Source organism: Chionomys nivalis, chromosome 12 (genome assembly GCF_950005125.1).
Source record: "Chionomys nivalis chromosome 12, mChiNiv1.1, whole genome shotgun sequence".
NCBI classification, from domain to species: domain Eukaryota; kingdom Metazoa; phylum Chordata; class Mammalia; order Rodentia; family Cricetidae; genus Chionomys; species Chionomys nivalis.
In genome coordinates this window covers 65,506,810-65,529,381 of record NC_080097.1, presented here as the reverse complement: position 1 = coordinate 65,529,381, position 22,572 = coordinate 65,506,810, and the positions used below count along the sequence as shown (strand labels likewise).

Here is a 22,572-nt window from a genome sequence, read left to right as displayed (position 1 = left end):
GGGGCATGGCTATCACTTAAGGATCCCTATATAAGCTTCTCTGGAACACAATCAAGTTGACATTCTTGTATCAAGGAAGACCCATGTCCCCATGTCTCTGTCTGTGTGTGTGTTTTTAAGTCTCCAGCCTAGTTCCCGGCTCATGTACCATCCCGTAATGCAGGCGCTACAGCATAACAACTATTTACATAGGATTTACATCACATGAGGTATCAGGAGTAACCTACAGGTATCTATATACAGAAGGATGTTCATAGGTCATGCAGAAATACTGTATCATCCTTCTTAGGGGAATCAAACAGCCACAGACTCTGGTACCCAAGGAGGGATGCTGGCACCAATCCCCTGTTAATCCTAAGAGATGATACTGTTTGTCTGTGCATGTGTGCTGAGAGTGTACATACACGCACATGTGTGTTTCTTGCTGAATCTGTTTCTCTGGAGAACCCTAATAGGTACAGCTCCTATTCATCTTACCGCAAAGATATCAATCACTACATGCTTATCAACACTTCCTGTTCTATCAATATAAATGAAATATCTCTACATAGGGAGGTGAAAAAGATAAGACTTCCTGAATAACTTGGGAGAGTGAAGATCATGGAGGAGGGTAAAAGGGGAGAGGGAAGGAAGGTAGAAAGGTAGAAAAAAAATGTATGGCTCAAAAAAAAAAAAAAAAAAAAGGAACTATGCCATTTGGATAGGTGGTGGTGGCGCAGGCCTTTAATCTCATCACTTTGGAAACAAGCCCTGTCTCAAAAAAAAAAAAAACTAAAAAATAAACTATCACAGACAGAACACACACTAGAAGCTTCTCTCTAGAAATTGCACAAAGATCTATCGTTAAGTCACCCAGATTTTGTCTGGAGATATCTTCTCTAAAGAAAAAGAACAGGTTTAATGGGAAATATCTATAGGAATATAAATATTCATAGTACTGTTAATCATGATTGTGCATTACTGTGAAAAATCAAGACTGCATCTAGTTTATACCCAAAATGTAAAAAGAGATTTGGATAAGCATAAAACCTCAAGCAAGTAGACCTTTCGATGAATAAAATAAAACTTTAAAGAGTAATTAGAAGAGCTAGTTCCCGGACAGGAACCAAAAGCCACGGAGAAACTCTCTCTTGAAAAATACAAAAAAAAAAAAAAAAAAAAAAAAAAAAGAGTAAGCTAATGTGGCCCCTGCACCTGGGCAGTTTTGTTAGAAATGTAAATTATCTAAGTTATCCTGCCTCCTTCTAGCAGTGATCCTCAGAGACCCTTCAATCGAGTTCCTCAAGTTGTGCTGACCCCAACCATAAATTTATCTGTTTGTCTGTCTGTCTAGGTTTTTCAAAACAGGGTTTCTCTGTGTAGCTCTGACTGTCCTAAAACTACCTCTGTAGACGAGGTTGGCCTTGAACTCACAGAGAGTGTTACAAAGAGTAATCACAAATAGTACCTGGTAAACTACAGAGCTGTTAGGGATTTGCATGTATCTGTTCTAATAGACACCCATGGCCACACCCTGCAGCACAGTCCCTTGGGCGGGAAGAGTGCACTGTGACAGGATTGCTTAGAGGCACACTGACTTCCTAACTCCTAATCTCCCTTTCAAGGCCAGGCTCAGCGCCTGGAATTGCTCATTCTACCTCTACTGCTATTCACCATCATTTTTGCATCAGACTGAGTTTTCATTCCATCAAGTTGCCCAAGGATTTCTGGTTTTTGTTATTATTGTTATTTGGTTTTCCCCAACAAAGTAAACTGCTAAATGGGCACATGACTCACAGAAACTCACAGGAGGGGTGGAAGGCAGGTGAAAAATGAAGCACTAGACGTCCTTTCATGTTAGCATTTTATTTAAACCAATACAAGCACCATGCTTACCAAAGACTCCAAAATAAACATGCGGTATGAACTAGCAGAGACTGAAACACAGCTTAAGGAGGAGTGCCAGTTGTTGGTTTTCTTAAACAGTGACAGAGAACTGTGAAAATCCACAAGACTAAACCACTAATATTTTAAGCCTCCTGAATGAGATTATATTGGACCATCAAAATCAGTGGGACTTGCCCTGGCATGTTGGTGATCTCAAACAATATTCAAGTATTTATATTCTAAAAAGCAAGAAACTGTCTCTATCACAGGCTCAGTGTGACTGTTTCAGACACTGCAGGGATATGCTCACGGGTCTGAAATGTCAATGGCCTAGCAAACATTCGCCTTGGAACCGTCAGCACGAAGAGGCCTAGGAGATTATGTACATTCTTCCAGAAATACAAAATAAGATTCATCTAGAAATGTTCGCAACATTTCTTCATGTAAGTTGTAAAGGCTCAAACTTTATGGATTCCAGTATTATCAGTCTAGAGAACAAATAAGGAATACAACCATATTAACACTCAATAGAACTGATAGAATATACCCTACTCTCTACTTCCCAAATATTGGCATTTCAATCCTTATGAAAATATCCATTCACTAGTCCATATACAGACTGAGGCCCTCACACGAGTTTTACAAGTGTCCAAAGATTCCTTATGTGCACCTTCCTTTGTTTCTGTCTGGGTGGGATAAGAGCCAAGTTTAATTTGGCAAAAAACTCCTCTAACTGGAAACCATTAGTGAAAGTGTCAGACCAGGATATAGTTTATGGCTAAGTTTGGCTCCTGAAAATAGGAGACAAAAAGGGAGGGAAATGCTCACACACATTTGCTACAAATCATTTAGTAATGACAAACAATCTAGTAACACCCCTCACACAAGAGAATGTTTAACTGCACTAGGCTTCCAGTAAACTTTTCAGATAGACAATTCCAACAGAGTTTAGAAGTCAATTAAACAAAACAGTCAACCAGCTTTTCCCTAACATAATTGCTTCAATATCAGAACAAAGTGATTACCGTTCAAAACTCAGACATTTTGGAATTTCAGCACAGTAACCTGAGAATACCTTTCTTCATACATCACCCATGTTGTCACAAAAACTGTATTATACTTTGTAATTCTTAGTTGGCTCTGACATTAGATGCTATGCACAACTTAGAGAAGATCAGAAATTTCCAAACAAACCAAGGCTGACTTAGAAAACGAAAGAGTTTCCTGGAAAGAGTGGCTTCCAAAAAGGAAAAATTAAGAGTTAAGGCTGAGTAGGAATGGTTGTTCCAGAAAGACGTGGAGTGTAAAAGCTGGAATTATGGAATTGGGACATACTCTTTATGGAAAGGTAGAAAAGTAATAAAAATACTTTAAAAGAATGTAAATTTTAGCTAAATGGAAATGTACATAAATATTTGAGGAATACTTTGGAGCATAGGACTTACAAACCTGCATTAAGGACAGGCAGAATAAAAATGTTCTATTGATGACCCAATCCAGTGAGCTGCCTTCCAAAAGGCACACTTACTGGGAAGGGTTGGAAAAGCTCAAGAAGCAAGCTGCTGGCAGCCACAGTGCTGCTGCTGGAGGACTGGAGAGTCCTGTGTACGGCAGGCCAGTGCCCTTGACCTGATGGAAGCCCTCAAGATTTCCAAAACTAAGTTAAATGTGCAAGCCAAAAGAAGGAACCGTATTAAAAATGTACACTCTTGTAGCACTACTTTCAACAGCATACTTATGCAACCAGCTGAAACAAAACCTTATTTGCTTCATTCAAAAACATTAAAGTCACTCTCTACTTGGATCTCATTTGCTTTCTGTAGGATTATAAGCAAGCTATTCTCTAGCCCATAAGAAAAAAACCTGCATTGTATCTCAAACTTCTTGGGTGAACTTTTCTCATTCTCTGGAAACCAAAATAAAGGACCTTTTCCATTCATGAGCCAATGCAAATACCTCCTTTAGCACTTGCAATTGCTTCCTGACATGCAGGGCAATGAGCACACATTACACGCCACTCCACTGTCAAAGTCCAACTACCTTTCCTCAGAAAAGCTGCCACAGAACCTAAGCAAGATGAACAGTATGCAATGAACTGCACCAGCGTAAAAATGCTTTTGCTAGGTTTTGTTTTTTTTTGTTTGTTTGTTTGTTTTTGTTTTGAGATAGGACTTCTCTGTGTATCCTGGTTGTTTTGGAACTAGCTCTGTGGACCAGGTTGGCCTCAAACTCAGAGATCCGCCTGCCTCTGCCTCCCAAGTGTTAGAATTAAAGGCATGTGCATTACCACTGCCCAGCTCAAAATGATTACCTTCTTAATATAAGAATTTGATCAGCCTCTATAGTCTCCCTACTTTTCTCTTTAAGTCAAATTACTATTCATCAGTTTCTTACATGTTTTCTTAAGTGTAACGTAATAACTGCAAGTAGGTCAGAAGTCTTGCTTCCTAACAATGGTGCTACCATCTAACGTGACTGGCTTTGTCCATAATAGAATTTCTCCTGACATTTAGGATAAATTGATATGTTGCTATTAACTATGACCAACATTTTAAGTAATGCTTATATATGGCACAAAACTAATAGTAATTATACCCCAAATCATAATTCTCACCTACCACATATTCACGACTTTGGGCAGATAGTTGGAATTTTAAAAATAACAAGTTGGTTTTATTATAAACTTCAGTTATACATATTAGAAAATTATTTTACTTGAACCTTTTAAAAAAGTAGTAATTTTGCCAAATTTAGAATACTGGCAGTGTAGAAGTCTTAAACTAATGTTAATGCTGACAAATCAAAGGCACAGTATTAACATATTTAAAACGGTGCTCACAAGACATTAGGAGGTGCTTTATAGTGTTACCAAGCCACATTCCAAGTTCCCTATTAGTGACATAATCAGGAATGAAGCCCTTGATTACATAACTCACCAGTTTCTAAGACTAGGGTTCTATTTCTCCTAAGAAGAAAACCTAATAATCCTAACTCTACCATAAAACCCAACTCACAGACCTTAAGAATGAGTGATTGATATAGTTTCTACACTTGATTACTTGATTACTACAGGAAACCAAGAGAGAAGGAAAACTTATGGAAAGTGCAACAGAGGTTCTACTAAATCACTGCTCTTGCCTCAAAATTGGCCAGGTTGAGACTTTAGCCTGAAGGAACCTGGCAGCGTGACAAGTGATGGAACACTATCCACACTTACAGACTGCCCGCGCCCGGGGTGGTCAAAGGAGGACCTGCTGTCTACCATAGCCTAATACCCACCTTCCTCTAGTGTCTGCAAACAGTACATCCTGAACCATAAATCACAGAAATTAGTCATGAGGGTGCACATCACCCCTGGAGAAAAGTGTCCAGCTAACAATGACAAACACAAGGCCACACATCACAAAGTTCCGTTACTATGAAGATGATTTCCCCTTTGCTCAGACTGCACAAATGAAGACGTTTTCTTTACTGCAGGAAACAAACTGTAAGTAACAGTGCATTCTGAGGCATAAATTAACTATTTATGTCTGGTTCCAGTATGGTCAGGTTAATACATAAATACTTTAGAAACACAGAAGTTCACACTAGTGGAAAAATCCAAGTTTCTCACGTAGCCATTCTTCAGTTAGGTCTTCAGTGTTTCTTATTTCAAATACCTTAAGGAAGGAAAAAACAAAGAAACTGAAGTCATAGTCCATCCCTCTAAAAACAAACCCTACATTGCACTGAGTATTAAATACCACGTTCTGTTTCCTTCATATTGGTCAAGACAATGACTTAATCTGAGTAAATCAGATGTACCTTCTCAACAAAATTTAACTCCTTTTAAGTGCTAAATACTTAAGTTACCAAAGAATAGCGATCAAGATAGCATAAAACCTGCACTCTTAGAACCACAAATTCTAAACCAGCACATACATGCTCAAAGAGTAATTTTGTAAACCTTGCCCATTAGAAAAGACAGCCAAGCATACATATCTAAAATCAACCCAGCGAGGAGCTGAAGAAACATAAGGCCACGCTTTCACAGTCTGAGTATCAGATGCTAACACCAGCTGCTGACTAATTTGATGAGGCTACACTCAAAGTCCACAGCTACAGTTCTCCAGCAGAAATCTGACTCAGCCCAGGGAGCACAACGCTAGAGGGAGATGAAGTTACAGCAAACAGATGGGATCTGGAACCAGATGTAAATCGGAATCTTAGCTCTAACTAACACACAACCCTGAACAAGTCATTCATCTTCTGATGCTGCTTTTCTTTCTACCTTTAATGGCACTTGTATCTGTGTGTGTGTGTGTGTGCGCGCGCACAAATATGAGCCATAGTATGTGTCTGGAGGCCAGAGAACAACTTGCAGAAGTTGGTTCTCTATTCCTATCATGTGTGTTCTAGAAATCAAACTCAAGATTATGAGGCTTGGCGCTAAGTCGCATTATCCAATGAGTCTGTTGATGACCGTCAATCCCAACACCTGTACAGAGCGAGACGCCGGCAGCTCTAAGAGCCATGTGCAGACTGCATGTCAGCTCTAGCACACTATGGTGCAGACAGTAGCAAAGACCTAATAGCTTTGCGGTTACCATGACCTTTGCTTTTCTCCTTCTTCTTTTAGGATAATCTCATTATGTGGCCCAAAGTAGCCTTGAACCCCCAGTGCTGGGTTGACAGGCATGTACCACTATGTGAAGCTACTCACATTTTGAAAGTTACTTTTTTAAAATCAAATTATTTTAAAAACACATTTTGGTTCAAAGATTACTATAGTTCTCCTCCTAGTACAAAGCTTTATTCTATGCAGCACATTAGTCACAGGGCTTCGGCTAGGGAGAACCCGCCTGCAGTTGCTGCCTGGTTGTCATGCTGTCCGCTACAGGAGACATGTCAGGCAGACACTACCTTGGTCAGTTCAGCGGTCTGGACTAGCTTGTTCTTACTCCCTGCGTACATCATCTGCTGCTCAGGCTTGCACCCTGGAAGACACAGCACAGAAACAAAGGTCTTTCACAATGATCTGGTTACTAAGTTTACAGAAGCTTTGATCTAAATGTATATGGCTACACTGTAATTCTTCCATGTATACTGTCTACACAAAGACAGACAACTCAAAGTTAAAATGGGTCTAGGTCTCCCATGAACCCTGACTTTCAGTCTTGACACTTAAAAACTTTATTCAGCATTATTTTAACTGTGATAGTACAAGGACCATCTTCAAGATTACAGGCAGATCCCTAGTACCTCCTTTTACAAAGATAAACATACACGTGGTACCACAGCCGCACAAAGATCACATACTTAACAAGACTAAAATATATACTTCTGATTCTAAATGGTGCCGTTATATTTCTGAATCATGAGAATGTATGATTGAACTCAGCAATTACACTTCTAGGAATTGACCAGCAGAGATAAGTGCGTCCCAAGAAAAAACACTTTATGGTACTGGCTCTAGAGTGTATAAGGTGTGTGCACAAACACACACATCAACTGACCTCAGTTTAGGCTACTGAACAACTTCATTTTTATACATAGCAAAGGCAGTTCAGTTGGATCAAAGCCAAGTAGACAATGTTAGAGAAAGCGACTCACCAACAGGGCTGGAGAAAATGAAGCACAGAGGGTAAGAGACTCTTCCGTCATCATGCTGGTACTTATAACTATACACAATGAAGGTTTTTCTCAAGTTAAAGAAACTAAAGCCCTGCTCTAGGACAGGCAATAATCAACATGCGGAGCTAGTGAATGGCCTTATCCATTCAATCTAACACCACACTTTTTTTTTTTTTTTTTTGGTTTTTCGAGACAGGGTTTCTCTGTGGCTTTGGAGCCTGTCCTGGAACTAGTTCTTGTAGACCAGGCTGGTCTCGAACTCACAGAGATTCACCTGCCTCTGCCTCCCAAGTGCTGGGATTAAAGGCGTGCGCCACCACCGCCCGGCTTTAACACCACACTTTTGATATCAGTCTACAAAACAGGCTCCAAGGACAAATTATAAAATCATGCAATCTCTCAAAAAGAAACTTGTTAAAAGTACAGCTTTAATTTTTCTTTTATCAGTTTTTACTATGTGCACATTAAAGAAAAAAATTTTTAAAACGAAATCTAAATGCATCAACTTTCCTTGTTCTTGTCTACAACACGCATAGGTATTTTAACTGGGCTGTGGCCATGGTGTTTTGTTAGCGTCTCAGTCAGCAGAATACACCAGCGGGTTCCAGTCTTTTATTTAGTCCTCTGCTCACAGCTCACAGCTGCCCTCCATCTCCCCTCACCGTCCCCTTCCTCCCACAACAGTCCTCCCATTCTCTTTGCACGCCATATAAAATATATCTGTTGAAAGCTGAACAAATAGGGTCATAAATAAAATCCTGATGACTAACAAAAATTGTCCCAAACCACTCAGAAAAGGATATCGAGGTTGCCGCTCAGGCAGTTCATCTTTAAGTTCATCTGGGGAGATGCCCTGGCAGCACGGAGAAAAGAAACTTTAAAGCATGTTCTTAGCCGAAGATCCCCCAGCACCCGATCTGCTGCTAAGAGCTAGGAATTCGCTATCACATCACAAAAGCGCTTCTATTAACAAAAAGCGGGGCTAAAGGGCAGTGTTCCTACTGTGCTCAGGTTCCAGTGTCGGGAAACACCCGCAGAGGAAACAGCAACCGCACTAACCCCTCCAGTGGCCGGCTTTAGTTTGAGAGCACTCTGTGCACAGCTCGGTACAGATCGCCAGCTCCCACTTACCACGCTGGATCTCAGTGCTTTACAGAAGGCAGTTAAATCAGCAGACAACGTGGAAGCAACAGTTAGCCATGCTCTTCATGCATAATCAGCACTTATTTAAGGAGGTCCAGAACACGTAACAAACACGGCATTGCTTAGACAACAAACATGGCTTAACTATAAAAATTGTATTAGCACATTGAACAAACCTCAAGTTCTTCATCCAGAACCACCAGGCGTTTATCTTTGTCAATCTTCACTATAAGGAAAACAATATAAGTAAAGCGTGACTCCAGATGACCTAGACTACCCAGCCCATGCAGCCCATGCAGCTCTAGTCTGTATGGAGGGAGGGAGCACCTATAACTAAGACATCAAGAAACACAGCATAAATACACCGGGGTATGAGCTTTTCCACTTCTGGGTACAATTCCCAACATGGAACTTGCCTTTTAGACTCTTATCAATCTTCACATGGACTGCATGGATGGAGAGCTTCATGACTCCAGAGTATCTTTCCAAATAAAAAGAGGCTTGGAAGAGTAACTCTGACCAAGACTCTATGTGCAACATGATTAGAATTGCCAAAGAAGAGCTGGCCAGGGCTCAGAAGAGAGAAACCCAAGACCCCCAGCTTCTCCAACATTCAAATTTCATGGTATATGGTCATTAGTCTAAGGAAGTGAATTACCAATTCCACCTCTGTTCAAATATTCAAATATAAATGATATAATCCAAACCCAAATCAAAGGAAACTTAGGTCTTTCTATCTGTGTAAAGAATAAACTACGTTGGAGTTTGTAGTAAATTCACATTCAATCCTATGGACATACAATGTGACTTCAAACAGCCTCATCTGTTGGGGTAAACAGCACCATCACATCTTCCCTAGTAAGAACCATATGGCCATAAAAAAAACCATAAAAAGGGACTGGAGAGATGGTTCAGCAGTTAAGAGCATTGGCTGCTCTTCCGGAAGTCCTGAGTTCAATTCCCAGTCTCCCAGCAACCACATGGTGGCTCACAACCACCTATAATGGGGTCTGATGCCCTCTATTGGCATGCAGACATACATGTAGAGCACTCATACAGCAAAAATAATAAACAAAAGAACCATAGGACCACATGATAGTATTTGTAACAGAACCAAAATTCATAAGGTGTCACCAGTTGACGTAACACCCACCTGCCTGATGGATCTGTTAGGTCAGGTCTACACTTTTACATCTTCAGTCCCTCAACCTTCCTTCACCTAAATCATTGCCCAAAAAGTATTAGCTACAAAAACAGGTAAAGCCCTTTCCACAAAACTGAAGTAACATACAGTTAGAAGGAGACGGATGCTGAACTTTACCATTTGGGTGTGAATGTTAGCCCCCTGAGAAAGACAAAAAAGTCACTACAAATGAGGACCTCATTCCTAAGGAGCCAAGACAATCAGCTTATGAGTGGAGTTGGCAGTGACTAGGGAGTGGGAGGGAGGTGGCACGAGCACGTTCTTAACTTGCAGAGGTGGGTGACAAGGACAGCGGGTGGGGAACTGTTACTTTCTAAAGGCTCGGCACGGTCAAAGGAACTGCAGGAGAACACAAACCACATCACAGAGTTTCGAGGCAACTTCAGCTTACTTATAATGGCAGCATTGTGGGTTTCTTTTCGAAAACGAAACTTTCTCAGCTTTTCCACTAAATCTTCAGCAACATCACAAACCACCAAAGACTCACTCTACAAGAGAGAGGGGGATACATACACTTAAAATGCCATGACTTCAATATTTGTGCACATTAAAGAACTTTCAGCTCTACCGACCTTTGGATCTACACGGATTAGTCATACCTGTTCATCTCTAGTGTGAGCTGCACTTTAATCCTGTCTGGCTAACAAATACTTCAAAAACCAAGCACATACTAAGAAGCATTTTATGTGAAGTGAGAGGTAGGACAGAAACATGGAAGTGAAGGACTGTCAACTGCGTCAGATAAGCAAGCACAGGATTTCACACTGCATGGCAAGACCAGGAAAATCATTTTACTTTTTGGAGTTTCACAATTATGAAGAAAATAAAAATAAACCTAACAGTAAAAATGAATAATTTATATCTTAGTTGACTACAAAGATATAAAATTAGCTATTAAGAATGTACAAAAGTAGAGCTGGAAAGATGGCTCAGCAGTTAAGAGCACTGGCTGCTCTTCCAGAGGTCCTGAGTTTGGTTCTCAGCACCCACACTGGTGACTCACAACCACCTGTAATGAGACCTGGTGCCTCTTCTAGTGGGCATGAAGACAGAGTACTCATGCATTTAAAATACATACATAAACAAATCTTTAGCTGGACAGTGGTGGTGCACACCTTTAATCCCAGCACTCAGGAGACAGAGGCAGGTAGATTTCTGAGTTTGAGGCCAGCCTAGTGTATAGAGCAAGTTCCAGGACAGCTGGGTCTACACAGAGAAACCCTGTCTTTAAAAAACAACCAAAGAATGTACAAAAAGACAGGCAATACTCTGGTGACTGCTCAGTTCGATTCCCCCTTATAGTATATTCAATAATCTATTTCCTTGAAAAAGAGGAACAAATGTACAAAAGCAAAAGCAGATGAAAAAATATAAAAGCCAAAAGAAATGCTTAGAGATTATGAAGATATAATAACAGATCTTCCCCAGAAATCATCAAATGCTTTCTTCTTTTAGTGGTACAATTTATCACCACAAACAAGAGGACAAAAATAGTTTTATATTTTTATTTAGCTTTGTTTTTGCTTTTTGTTTTGTTCTGTTTGAGAATCTTGGTAAATAGCCCAGGCTGTCCTTGAACTTACAATCCTCTTGCCTCAGTGTCCTAAATGCTAGTATTACAGGGCATGGCTATGACATCCAGCTAGCTGTTTTGTTGTTGTTTAGTTAGCTGGCTTTGTCTTCAGGTGCACAGATAGAAATTCTATGTGCACATACATCCATTTATGTGAATTTGGGCATACATGTGTCACAGTGTACACGTGGCAGTCAGATGATGATTTTGGGTGCTAGTCTTAGCCTTCCACTATTTGAAAGAGGATCCCGCTGCATACTATGTGAAAAGGTTAGCTAGCTGGTGAGCTTTTGTGCATTCTCCTACCTCTGCCTCCCACCTGGCTGTTGGATCACTGAGATTATGGCTTTTCACAGTTCCAGAGCTTCAAACCCAGATCCTGTGTTTGTACAGTAATTACTTTAAATACTCACCCATCAAACCCGCCCTCAGCTGGCTGGTATTTGACAGGATCCCCCCCCTCCCCGCCCCCAAGCTCGCTCAAACTTGTAATCCTCCTTGCTTTAGCCCCTAAAGCAAGAGTATAGATATTGCAAGTGTGTGCCACCATGCCATGCTGTGATGCTTATAGTGGTAAAACTGCAAAATCATCCAGGCGTGATGGTGGACACCTTTTATACCAGCACTAGAGAGAAGAAGCAGGAAGATCTCTGAGTTTGGGAAAGGTTGGAGCTACAGAGTGAGACCCCGTCTCCAAAAAAGGAAAAAAAAAATAATTAAAGGAACCTAGCAAAGCATACCAATGTGGAGAACAGAATAGCGAAATGCTATGCATTAATCATCCAGCTCCAATCACTGCCCACAGGACATCACTAAGCCCAATGGACAGTCTCACCCAAAGGCTACAGGTCATTCACCTGGAAACATTGTACTATTCGCCACTTGAAGACATCACTTGTCATGAGAAACATAAACATTGTAGTCATTCTGCTTGAAAAACCCTCCCAGAATTCTAGTCTCTAACACCTAACTAATGTTCAAATCCCCTCATTGTTTTACATTTTTTACGGTTGGTTTGAGTCAAGTTGCACAAAGTTCACTTACTTTGGACTTTTCATATAAGTTTCTCCTTCCTCCCCTTCAGGAAAATCTGGACAATTCTCATCAGAACCTTAAAGCACCAATCTTAAAATCCTCCCAATCTTAAGTTTGAAAAAAAAAATGTAATGGAAGCCTGAGTGCTTGATCCTGTTGGACTAAAGACAGCATCCACTAAAGCAGGAAATGGCTATCACTTTAACTGTCCTTAAAATTCTGAACTCTGATATCAGTAAGCTGTGACGTGTGTCATATGATGTGTAATTACACAATCAATCAGGAAGTATACACCAGCCAAGGGCACCAGCCAGCAAAAATACCACTGCTGGGACATATGTTCAGTCTTCTACCTGTTTTTATTTTATTTATTTATTTATTTATTTATTTATTTTTTGCTTTTTCGAGACAGGGTTTCTCTGTGGTTTTGGAGCCTGTCCTGGAACTGGCTCTTGTAGACCAGGCTGGTCTCAAACTCACAGAGATCCACCTGCCTCTGCTTCCCAAGTGCTGGGATTAAAGGCGTGCGCCACCAGCGCCCGGCAGCGCCACCACCGCCCAGCTTCTACCTGTTTTTAGAGAGATGCTAAGTCATAGGGAACTTCTGAAGCTAAGATTCAATCTTCCTTAATCAAAAATATAATGAAGCTAATAAAAACTTTTGATTTTTATTTAGACAAAACCAATTGGACATACGAGTCTCTGCTAATGAGAGCCACAAGTATAAGCGTGACATCATAGGCCAGGAACCCGTGAACACATGTTCAATGTGTAACTCTATTTGCTACCTACTTGCCTCATGTGACCCCAGCACGGTAAAAAAGATGAAAACATGCTTTGATTTAATTTGTGTAATTCAGTGTGTGTTCTCCCTTCCCAAAGCCACAACAAAACCCCATTCTACAAGAAAGACTCAGAAATCAGGAGTGGTGGCACATGCCCTTCATTTCAGCACTTAGAGGCTGAGGCAGGAGGATCAACTGTCTCTTCTAAAAAGGAAAGGGCGGGGAGAGAAGGGAATGGACTTAGCTTGGTCAGCTCTTAGTCATGTTTACATTTGGAAGTGGTTAAGAATGAGTACAAGGCTATAGAGACAATTCTAGGTGGTAAATGTTATTTAAGATAGCTGAGCTCAAACGTCCCATTTATTGGTGCACTCAATAAATGAATAGTTAATGAGCACCAACACTCTGGTGAGTGCTAGTGTACATGATAGTCTAGTAGAGAAGAGACCTACATCAAAAAGACCAGGCAAAAATTTGTAGGCTGGTCCCTATGATAGATGCCAGCACAGAGAAGCACAGATGCTTTGAGAAGTGACGGTGGTGAAGAACACCACGGTCACAGGAAAAGCCATCTAAAGTGACTGAAGTGAGCATAGCAGCCCAAATCATGAGACCATAGTGTAACTCAGCGGCCCACGATGAACAGGAGCGAGGACTAAGGCTATGGCCTGGAGGCACTCAGATTTCTATCCCATGGCAAATTGAAGCTGTCAACACACTGTAGGTATTGTGGGGAAGGCAAACATGGCCATATTTGATTCTGATAAGATCATATTTGTTTTGATATGCCGCAAACAGGCAGAGAGCCAGGAAGAACACAGCAGCACCAGTTACCATTTCGCATAAGAGATGGCAAGCGGCTGAAAGGCTGAACATCAGCATAAGAAAGAACTGAGGAACATCAGTTAAGTTATTGTGTATGTAGCACAAGGCTGATTCCTGCTTTGTGCTCCACACCATATCACTTACACTAACACCATCCCCATTTAGCAGGAAATGTTAAGGCTCAGACAGGCTACAAGCATCTTCCCCAATCTAAGACATACAGGTAGTGGACCCAGGAAGCAACCAGGTAGCCTGGCAGCTATAGTTCTTTCCCTTAGTCACCACACAGGAATTGGGCTAGATTCAATATGGAGGAAATAAAGGCTTACAAAGACAACTTCTAGACTTCTGGCTTGTGGAACAGACACAAAAGGCACCTTTAGTCAAGTTACAGAATTCTGGCTGAATGAAGATCAGATGTGGGAGCAGGAGGACTATGAGTTATTTTTGGACAAACTGAAGAGCCTCTGTGGTATCTGTGTGGTGAAGTGTTTCCTGGGTATATTTGTTTTGTTTTTCAGGATAGGGTTTCTCTGTGGCTTTGGAGTTTATCCTGGAACTACCTCTTGTAGACCAGGCTGGCCTCGAACTCACAGAGATCCCTCTACCTCTGCCTCCCGAGTGCTGGGATTAAAGGCATGTGCCACCACCGCCCGGCTTTGTTTCCTGAGTATATTAACCAAAAAGTGGAATATCACTTCTGGTTGGATCTAAGAAGTAAGGTCAGAGATGGGAACTCATAGCTCAATTCAAAGTAGGCGGTAACCGGAGGGAGGAATTCAGCAAAAGGAAATACAACAGAAAATGAAGCGTCAGGATGGAGCCTAGCTAGGGTTCTTATGAGCACAGTCCAGGAAATGGAGAACGGAATCCAAGAAAAACAGATGCATCAACAGGAGGAGGAGGAAAAGTCAGGAGTTCTAAATCCCAGAAACTTAGGGGGAAGAAGCATGGCGAAAGGAATGCTTCTAACAGGAGTGTCAGCAGCCTGGAATGTGGTTTAAAGGTCGTAATGATGAAAACCCACGACTTTCCTGGGTTCAGTGACCACGACAAGACCCGCTAGCGCCTAGCAGCTAGATGGAAGTGGTTCCCAAGAGAGGAGTTACTGAAAACAACAGTGTTCTCCTGTTGCTGTTTCCATGGAACTTGACCGTATTTTAAAAAGCACGTTGGGAAGGATCCAGAAGATCTTTGATGGCAACTGACTTAATTTTCCACTTTTATCTTTACGCTTGGGGGGTCCATCTTCAAGGAGAACTGAAGCCACGGACCCAGACGCAGCAAAACTAAATCTCTGACAGTTGCTTACAGGCAAAACCATAGAACCTCCGGTCACATGGGTTCCAATGGCCTCGACTTGAAGAAGGCAGGAATAGGGGTCTATGCAGCGGGAAACTGGGGGATGCAAGCAGAAAGAAGCCTGGGCGAGGGCAGAAGGCAATTGGAACCCAAGCGCTCGCCGCCAACGCCGTCCCTCGGGTCCAGTCCGTCCCGCCGCGGGGACCACAAGGGCCAGACCCCTGTCCACGGAGGCCACGTTCCAACCGGCGGCCCGCGGCGGGGGTCGTCCCGGCCGCCGCTGGAAGTCGGGAAGGGCCCGCGAGCCCGCCCAGCCCCGCGGTGCCGCCCTCCGCGCCACTCACCATTTTCCTTCCGGCCGTCAGCGGCCCGTCGCTGCAGGATCTCTCGGGCCCCTTTAAGAATGGCTCGGCAGCCACCTCCCTTCCTGCCTTGGCTGGCGCCCGGCTCAGCCTCCCCCACCTAGCTACGCGGCTGCCGCGGTCCGCACGTGACTGCAGACGGCGGGAGGCGAGGCCCAAAATTCAGCAGAACGCGTGCACTAGCGTACCCAGTGCTTCTTAAGGAAGCTTGTTTCGTCCCGCCCTCCCAGTTACCATGGAATGAACCCAGCCTCGAGGCGCAGGTTCTTGGAACCTTTAAATTTTCTGCAAGTTTCAATGGGAGAAATTTCATGATGACAAACCCGAATCAACGATTTTAGTGGTAAATGTGCCTGTTGGTAACAGCTTACTTCCAGATTGAATGCTTTTCAAACCTAGGCACGGTTTCCATCTTTCCACCTATCCCAGAGCGCCGTTCCTGACCCTGCCTGCTTTCCAGAATTTGCTCACATTTCTTTTCCAACTAGAATTCATATACTGGATTAAAGGTGATTGGTGTTGATTATGAGGACTCTTACTTTCAAGTCACTGCCAAACTGAACTGAAGCAGGACAAAGTTACGACCTTTTTATTTTATTACTACTGGTATTCCGAAACAAAGATAAATTTGTCCTCCTATGAAAGAATACGAGATACAAGAAAGGCTATGTGAATGAAAGGGTTGGCAACTTTACGGAAAAAAAAATTGTGAGAGTTTTTTTTAAACTTCTATTTAATATCCCTTTGGAACTTAATCCTTGGTCATGAAGAAGTAATTATTATCCTCAAAAAAATTACTAGAGCCGGGCGGTGGTGGCGCACGCCTTTAATCCCAGCACTTGGGAGGCAGAGGCAGGCGGATCTCTGTGAGTTCGAGACCAGCCTGGTCTACAAGAGCTAGTTCCAGGACAGGCTCCAAAGCCACAGAGAAACCCTGTCTCGAAAAACCAAAAAAAAAAAAAAAAAAAAAAAAAAAAAAAAAAAAAAAATTACTAGAACTGTGGCATCAGAAATTCAAAATCAAGAAAGAATGGGGGTTGACGAGATGGCTCAGCGGTTAAAAGCATTGGTTCTCTCGGACCCTGGTTGGCTCTCCAGAACCCATCCACGTGGTCACTCCCAGTACAACTCCAGCTCCGGGGGTCCAAGGCACCCTTCCGTCCTCCAGGGCTCCTGCATGCATGTGGTGCAAGCAGGCAAAACACCCATGCACACAAAGTAATAAAATAATTTTTTTCAAAAAGAGCAGAAGACTGGAAATAAGGGAGGGAGGAAAGAAAAAAGAAAAGCAAGCAACAACTTTGATTTCTAAAAATAGAGTTTTGGTTCTCCAAAACACAATCACATTTTTAAAAACCCAGGCATTTCCTTCTCTTTCTACTTTTCTTTTAAATTTTATTTACTTATTTTATGCATGAGTGCTCTGTCTTCATGTACACCTACATGCCAGAAGAGGGCATCAGACCCCACTATAGATGGCTGGGAGTCAGCATGTGGTTGCTGGGAACTGAACTCAGAATCTCTGGATGAGCAGCCAAAGCTCTTAACCGCTGAGTCATTGCCCCAGCCCTAGAAAACCAGAAATTTTCAAAACAGGGGGTCAAATACAATTTTGAAGTCATGTTAGCATTTTTTTTTTACCCAGATATTGATAATGGTAAATGTGGGATTTCCTATATACCACACCTTAGGGAAGCTGAGGCAAAGTCATTAGCAGGAAGGAAAAGCATTTTGCTTTGGATCTGTGGAAACTGGGAAGAACGGCTTTATTTCTACAGAACCTTACTTCCTGTTCTGCCTTTCTCCTCCAGCCTGAAATGGCGGAGGGGAAGGCGTAGTCATAGAAGGATTCAAGTTGGTGGGGTATTAGAGAAAGTCCTCTTCTCTGGGGAGAGGCCTTGAATTCGAATCTATACCATTTTAAATATGGTAGAGATGTATTTAGTGGCAGAAGTGGTCTAATCTGCTATCTTCTTTCTTTTTTTTTTTTTAAGAGTTTATTTATTATGTATACAACATTCTGCCTCCATGTATGCCCACATGCCAGAAGAGGGCACCAGATCTCATTACAGATGGTTGTGAGCCACCATGTGGTTGCTGGGATTGAACTCAGGACCTCTGGAAGAGCAGCCAGTACTCTTAACCACTGAGCCATCTCTCCAGCCCCCTAATCTGCTATCTTAAGATACCTCTGAAACCAGCTGGGACATGTAGAAGAATCTACATGTTCCTATAACATGCCTCCTTCCCCGGTAAAGTGGAGACAAGCATTCTAGCAGGCCTGTAGAGCTTAGGGGCTGGGATTAAAAGTGTCTGCCACAACTGCCTGGTCAGTTGGATAACTAGTGATTTCGCTCTGCACTCTGGTCTTCAGACAAGTTTGATTTCTTAGATTACAAACAAAATATCACTACAACATTCTTTTACTGGCAGAACTCAGAACCTCAGTGTCTGTTTCTCTTCTATGCCCACATGCTATGATTAAATTCTATAAACCTTGTCTAGAACAGACCTTTAGTGTCCTCTGCATCTCCTTTTCTAAGTATTAGAACTCTGGTCTTTAACTAAACATATGATTTCCTTGAACAAAGCCTATAGTTTTTAAAACTTCCTTGCAGTTAAATTCGGACATAAGGCTGACTTGTGGTCAATGGAATATGTAATATGTCCCTAGAACCTTCTTCAGTGGAAGTTGCCTCTCATTTTTCCTCCTCTCTGCTAACAAGGATGCAGACGTGGTGATGGCCCCTGGATCAACCATATTAGATCGTGGAAAGACCTGAGGAATAGGGGTCTGAATAGCGGAATCAAATAGAAGGAGTCTGGGTTCCTCCCACAACAGAACACAGTCTTGGCTTTTCATTGCCAAGACAACTTTCAGAGGAAATTGTAATTATATCTCTCTTGGCTTTCTGTTATTCACAGAAGAAAAAAAATCTTCTAAGTAGAATCTACTTTTCCGAAAGTCCTTGTCACTATCTTAGGGACAATTAACAAGATTTCGTACCTGACCTTTTGAAATAATCTGGTAGTTGCTATCCCATTACTTACACACACACCCTACTGTCCTTCCGATCAGTTACTTTGTACACTAGCCATAGTGATTTCTTGAAATTTCAGATACATTGTCAGCCTTGTGTTTCAATTGTTCTTATAGGGTACAGGCAAGCAGTTAACATGCAAGACTCTATTTGACCAGGGCCCTACATTTCTCCTAGTTCTCCATACTTTACCCTAACCTTTCAGTTTCTCAACTTCCATCTCCCGGCCTTTGTCTGTGTTAAAGTGACAGGTGTGCCCAACTTTTTGCCATTGTAACACAATGTTGTAAATTACAAAGTTCAAGCTGGAGAACAGCATTAATGGAGTTAGAAAAAAAAATGCAAAAGAAACATTCCATCTGTCTCCAGACAAGGTTTCACACAACCCAGGCTGGCCTCAGACTCACAATGTAGCCAAGTGTAACTTTGAACTTCTGAACTCCACCTCCCTTGGGCTGGAATTAGAGCTATGCACCACTGTGCTTGGTTTTAGTAAGTACTGAGAATAGAGCCCAGTCTTTAAGTATGCCAGTAAGTGTTCGATCAGCTACATCCCCAGTCCTCATAATATTTTATGTAAGCTGACGGTCTTTTTTTGTGGTTGGGACGCAGCCATAGCTCTCCTCGTCTGTTTGCATCCTGCAGGAGCAGATTAGACAGGCTGTGTCTTCCCCTCCTGTTCCTTACACCGGCAAGCCTGCTTGTGTCAGATCTCATGCCAAGCATCTGCTTTCTATCTACATCATATTCTTCCATCTCCCCCACTTTAAGTCTGAACAGTCCCTTGTCCCTCTTCTAACAGAATGTGGCGTGTTGCCTTTATTTTGTTGAAAGGTCTTTGGTTGGTGTGTATCTTTTTCCAGTAGATGATGTGCTTGTTTTTAAACCACAGTGACAACATTCCCAGGAGAAACAAGAGCGGAGGTTCATTTGGCTCATGGTTTCAGAGGTTTCAGCGTATGCCTGCTGACTCTGCTGTTTTGTGGTAAGAACAGAGTATCATGGTAGCAGGGCATGGCAGATCAAAGCTGATCACTCCATAGCAGCCAGGAAAGAGATGGAGAAAGGGATAAGAAATGGCTATTCCCATGGCTATTACTCCAGTGACCAGCTAACTCCAACTAGGCCCTACCTCTGAAAGATTCCACCACCACACCGTAATGTCATCAAATTATGAACCCATCAATAGGGTTAGTCTGGTGGTTAAGTCAGGGTTCCCACAATCCAATATCTCTCTCTCTCTCTCTCTCTCTCTCTCTCTCTCTCTCTCTCTCTCTCTCTTTCCAGGGCTTCTCTCTGGCTGTCCTTGAACTCACTAGGTAGACCAGGCTGGCCTCGAACTCACAGAAATCCACCTGTCTCTGCCTCCCTGAGTGCAGGGATTAAAGGCATGTGCTATCATCAACCAGTATACTGAATTTTGTTTGTTTATTTGTTTTGAGCCAGGATTTCACTATACAGTTCTGGCTGGCATGGAATTTGATGTGTAGACCAGGCTGGCTTTGAACTCACAGAGATTCCCCCTTATGCTCCCTCCTATGTGCTGGGATTTGAAGTGTGCACACCACGCCCAGGCAATGCAGTCATCTTTAATGATCAGATCACCAGCGGGGATCAGTCCTTTAACACTGCCTTTGGAGGGACACTCTAAGTCCAAGACGGTGCCATTGCCATCCTTCTCTACCTACTGTCCTTGCCTTCTACCATATGGCTCCAGGGGGCTCAAGTTGACCGTCAGGCAAGGTGGCAAGGGTGTTTAGGCATCTTAAATCTTTTTACTGTAGGTCAATGGAGTTTGAGCAAGACCAAAATCCTATCTCTGTGTTTAATGTTTGACTTTACCTGCAATTTTCTACATTTTTGTTTCACGATAAATATTCCTTTTTGTTTCATTGTAATAAAGTTGCCTTCTGATTGGCCAAGAATTTTGTTAAAGCTGCAGTTGAAATGGTGTGACTGTGTACTTGATACAGCATTTCTATTCTCTAGTCTCTAAAACACATTTTAAAAGTCCTACCTTAGTGATATACCCTAAAGAAATAATTTAGCTTTATGGATGTTCACTGTAGTGCTTGGTATAGTAATGTAAACATTTCCAACAATGAGCACAGATTTATATAACATAACCTTTACAAGTTAATATCTACTAATGAAAAATTATATAGAGACAAGCTTCTCAAACAGCAGTACTCCAGAAAATACAATGGTTATTTGGTCAAGGCCATTAGACAAAGTCAACTCATCTTTTTGAAGCAGGAATTTCCTGTTGACTTAGGGCAATGGCAGGGACCTTTAGTTATGCTCCTAATGCCCATTCTCCCATTCTTCCTTCCTAACAGACTGGGATTTGCGGTGGGAGGTGTTTCTCCCACCGCCAGGTGTGAGTAGGGCTTTAGGGCTCTAGTAAAATAGATACAAGTGGTTTTATGAGAGCCCTATGGGATGTTGCTTTGACACACCCACAGGGGTGAGGAAAGGGAGTGGACGTTAAGCTACTTCCTGTACTTAACATATTCTCCTTCAGCTAACATTCACTTCTGAATGAGTACACACCACGTTTGTCCCTCTGATTCTGGGTTACCTTACTCAGGATGGTTTTTTTTTTTGTTCCATCCATTTGTATGCAAATTTCAGGATGTCATTGTTTTTTTTACTGATGAGTAGTATTCCATTGATCTTGCCTGGAAGTGAAGTGTCAGACTTGTAGACACCCCATGAGAAGCCTTACCCTCCAGAAGAGTAGTTGGGGCGGAGTGGGAGGAGTGGAGAGAGCGGGAACGGGAATAGCTTTTTTTTTTTTTTTTTTTTTTTTTTTTTTTTTTGGTTTTTCGAGGCAGGGTTTCTCTGTGGCTTTGGAACCTGTCCTGGAACTTGGAACTAGCTCTTGTAGACCAGGCTGACCTCGAACTCACAGAGATCCGCCTGCCTCTTCCTCCCAAATTCTGGGATTAAAGGCGTGCACCACCACTGCCCAGGTTAAAAAACAAACAAACTGCCGGGCGGTGGTGGCGCACGCCTTTAATCCCAGCACTCGGGAGGCAGAGGCAGGCGGATCTCTGTGAGTTCAAGACCAGCCTGGTCTACAAGAGCTAGTTTCCAGGACAGGCTCCAAAACCACAGAGAAACCCTGTCTCGAAAAACCAAAACAAACAAACAAACAAACAAACAAAAAAAAACAAACAAAAAAAAACCAACAACAAAAAAAAACTTAATTAAAAAAAGAAAAAAAGGAAAAAATTCTCCTAATAAACAAACAAAAATAAGTTGCTAAAAGTCCTCAAAGGTCCGGCTAATTCTAATGTGAGGAGAAAAAGAGGCCGTGGGAGAACAATTGCTTTATTTCTAAGAGAATTTTGAATACGTATTGCCGAATTATCTTTGATTAAACTTACTTAGAAAAGGTTGACCAGGTTCCAATAAATCGTTGGCGGTAGAGACCATTTTCTTGATTTTTCGTGACTATTTGTAAATCCAGATCAAACCAGGAGTAAGTTTATTTCACTTCGTAGAACCTCCACTCCCCCCTCCGATGCCGGCCTGGCTCCTCTTCCCAAATTTGCCTAGGGTCTGTAGGGTTTCCTGGCGTACCTGAGAATCTGCAACAGCTTAAGTTTTGTCCTCAAACTGCGGTTTGGAATTTGCGAACTGGGTCAGGTTGGAGGAGTTCTCTCAGGCCACCAAGGGACCTGGAGTGGGCGGGACGAGGTTGCTCCCCCTCCCTCTACGCAGCCAATAGTCGGGACGGGAGCCGGAGGGGCGTGGCGTGCCTGCTATCAACATTGTGATTGGCATCCTGGTTCCGGTGGCCGCGGCTTCCAGCTGC

The 22,572-nt window shown here is 42.3% G+C and overlaps 1 protein-coding gene across 2 annotated transcripts; it reads right to left on the bottom strand.

The window, feature by feature from the left end:
* Nucleotides 1-1,832: 1,832 nt before the first annotated feature.
* Nucleotides 1,833-15,830, bottom strand: Gmfb (glia maturation factor beta). 2 transcript variants are annotated; one of them, XM_057786248.1, is made up of 7 exons: nt 15,691-15,830; nt 10,218-10,314; nt 8,799-8,848; nt 8,283-8,332; nt 7,459-7,544; nt 6,769-6,842; nt 1,833-5,525 (listed from the first exon to the last, which is right to left on the bottom strand). In XM_057786248.1, exons 1-7 carry the CDS (start codon nt 15,691-15,693, stop codon nt 5,454-5,456), a joined length of 432 nt encoding a protein of 143 aa, XP_057642231.1. In that variant the 5' UTR covers nt 15,694-15,830; the 3' UTR covers nt 1,833-5,453. The 2 variants fall into 2 exon arrangements, with proteins under 2 accessions (XP_057642231.1, XP_057642232.1); XM_057786249.1 differs by having other exon boundaries at nt 7,459-7,541.
* Nucleotides 15,831-22,572: the final 6,742 nt, after the last annotated feature.

Excerpts from the sequence above, each read along its gene's own strand:
- Gmfb (XM_057786248.1), bottom strand. Across the intron at positions 8,333-8,798 it reads TTCTGGATGAAGAACTTGAG|GGCATCTCCCCAGATGAACT; the intron begins GTTTGTTCAATG and ends CCGTGCTGCCAG. Across the intron at positions 7,545-8,282 it reads CTGCCTGAGCGGCAACCTCG|AACCTTCATTGTGTATAGTT; the intron begins ATATCCTTTTCT and ends TAACTTGAGAAA.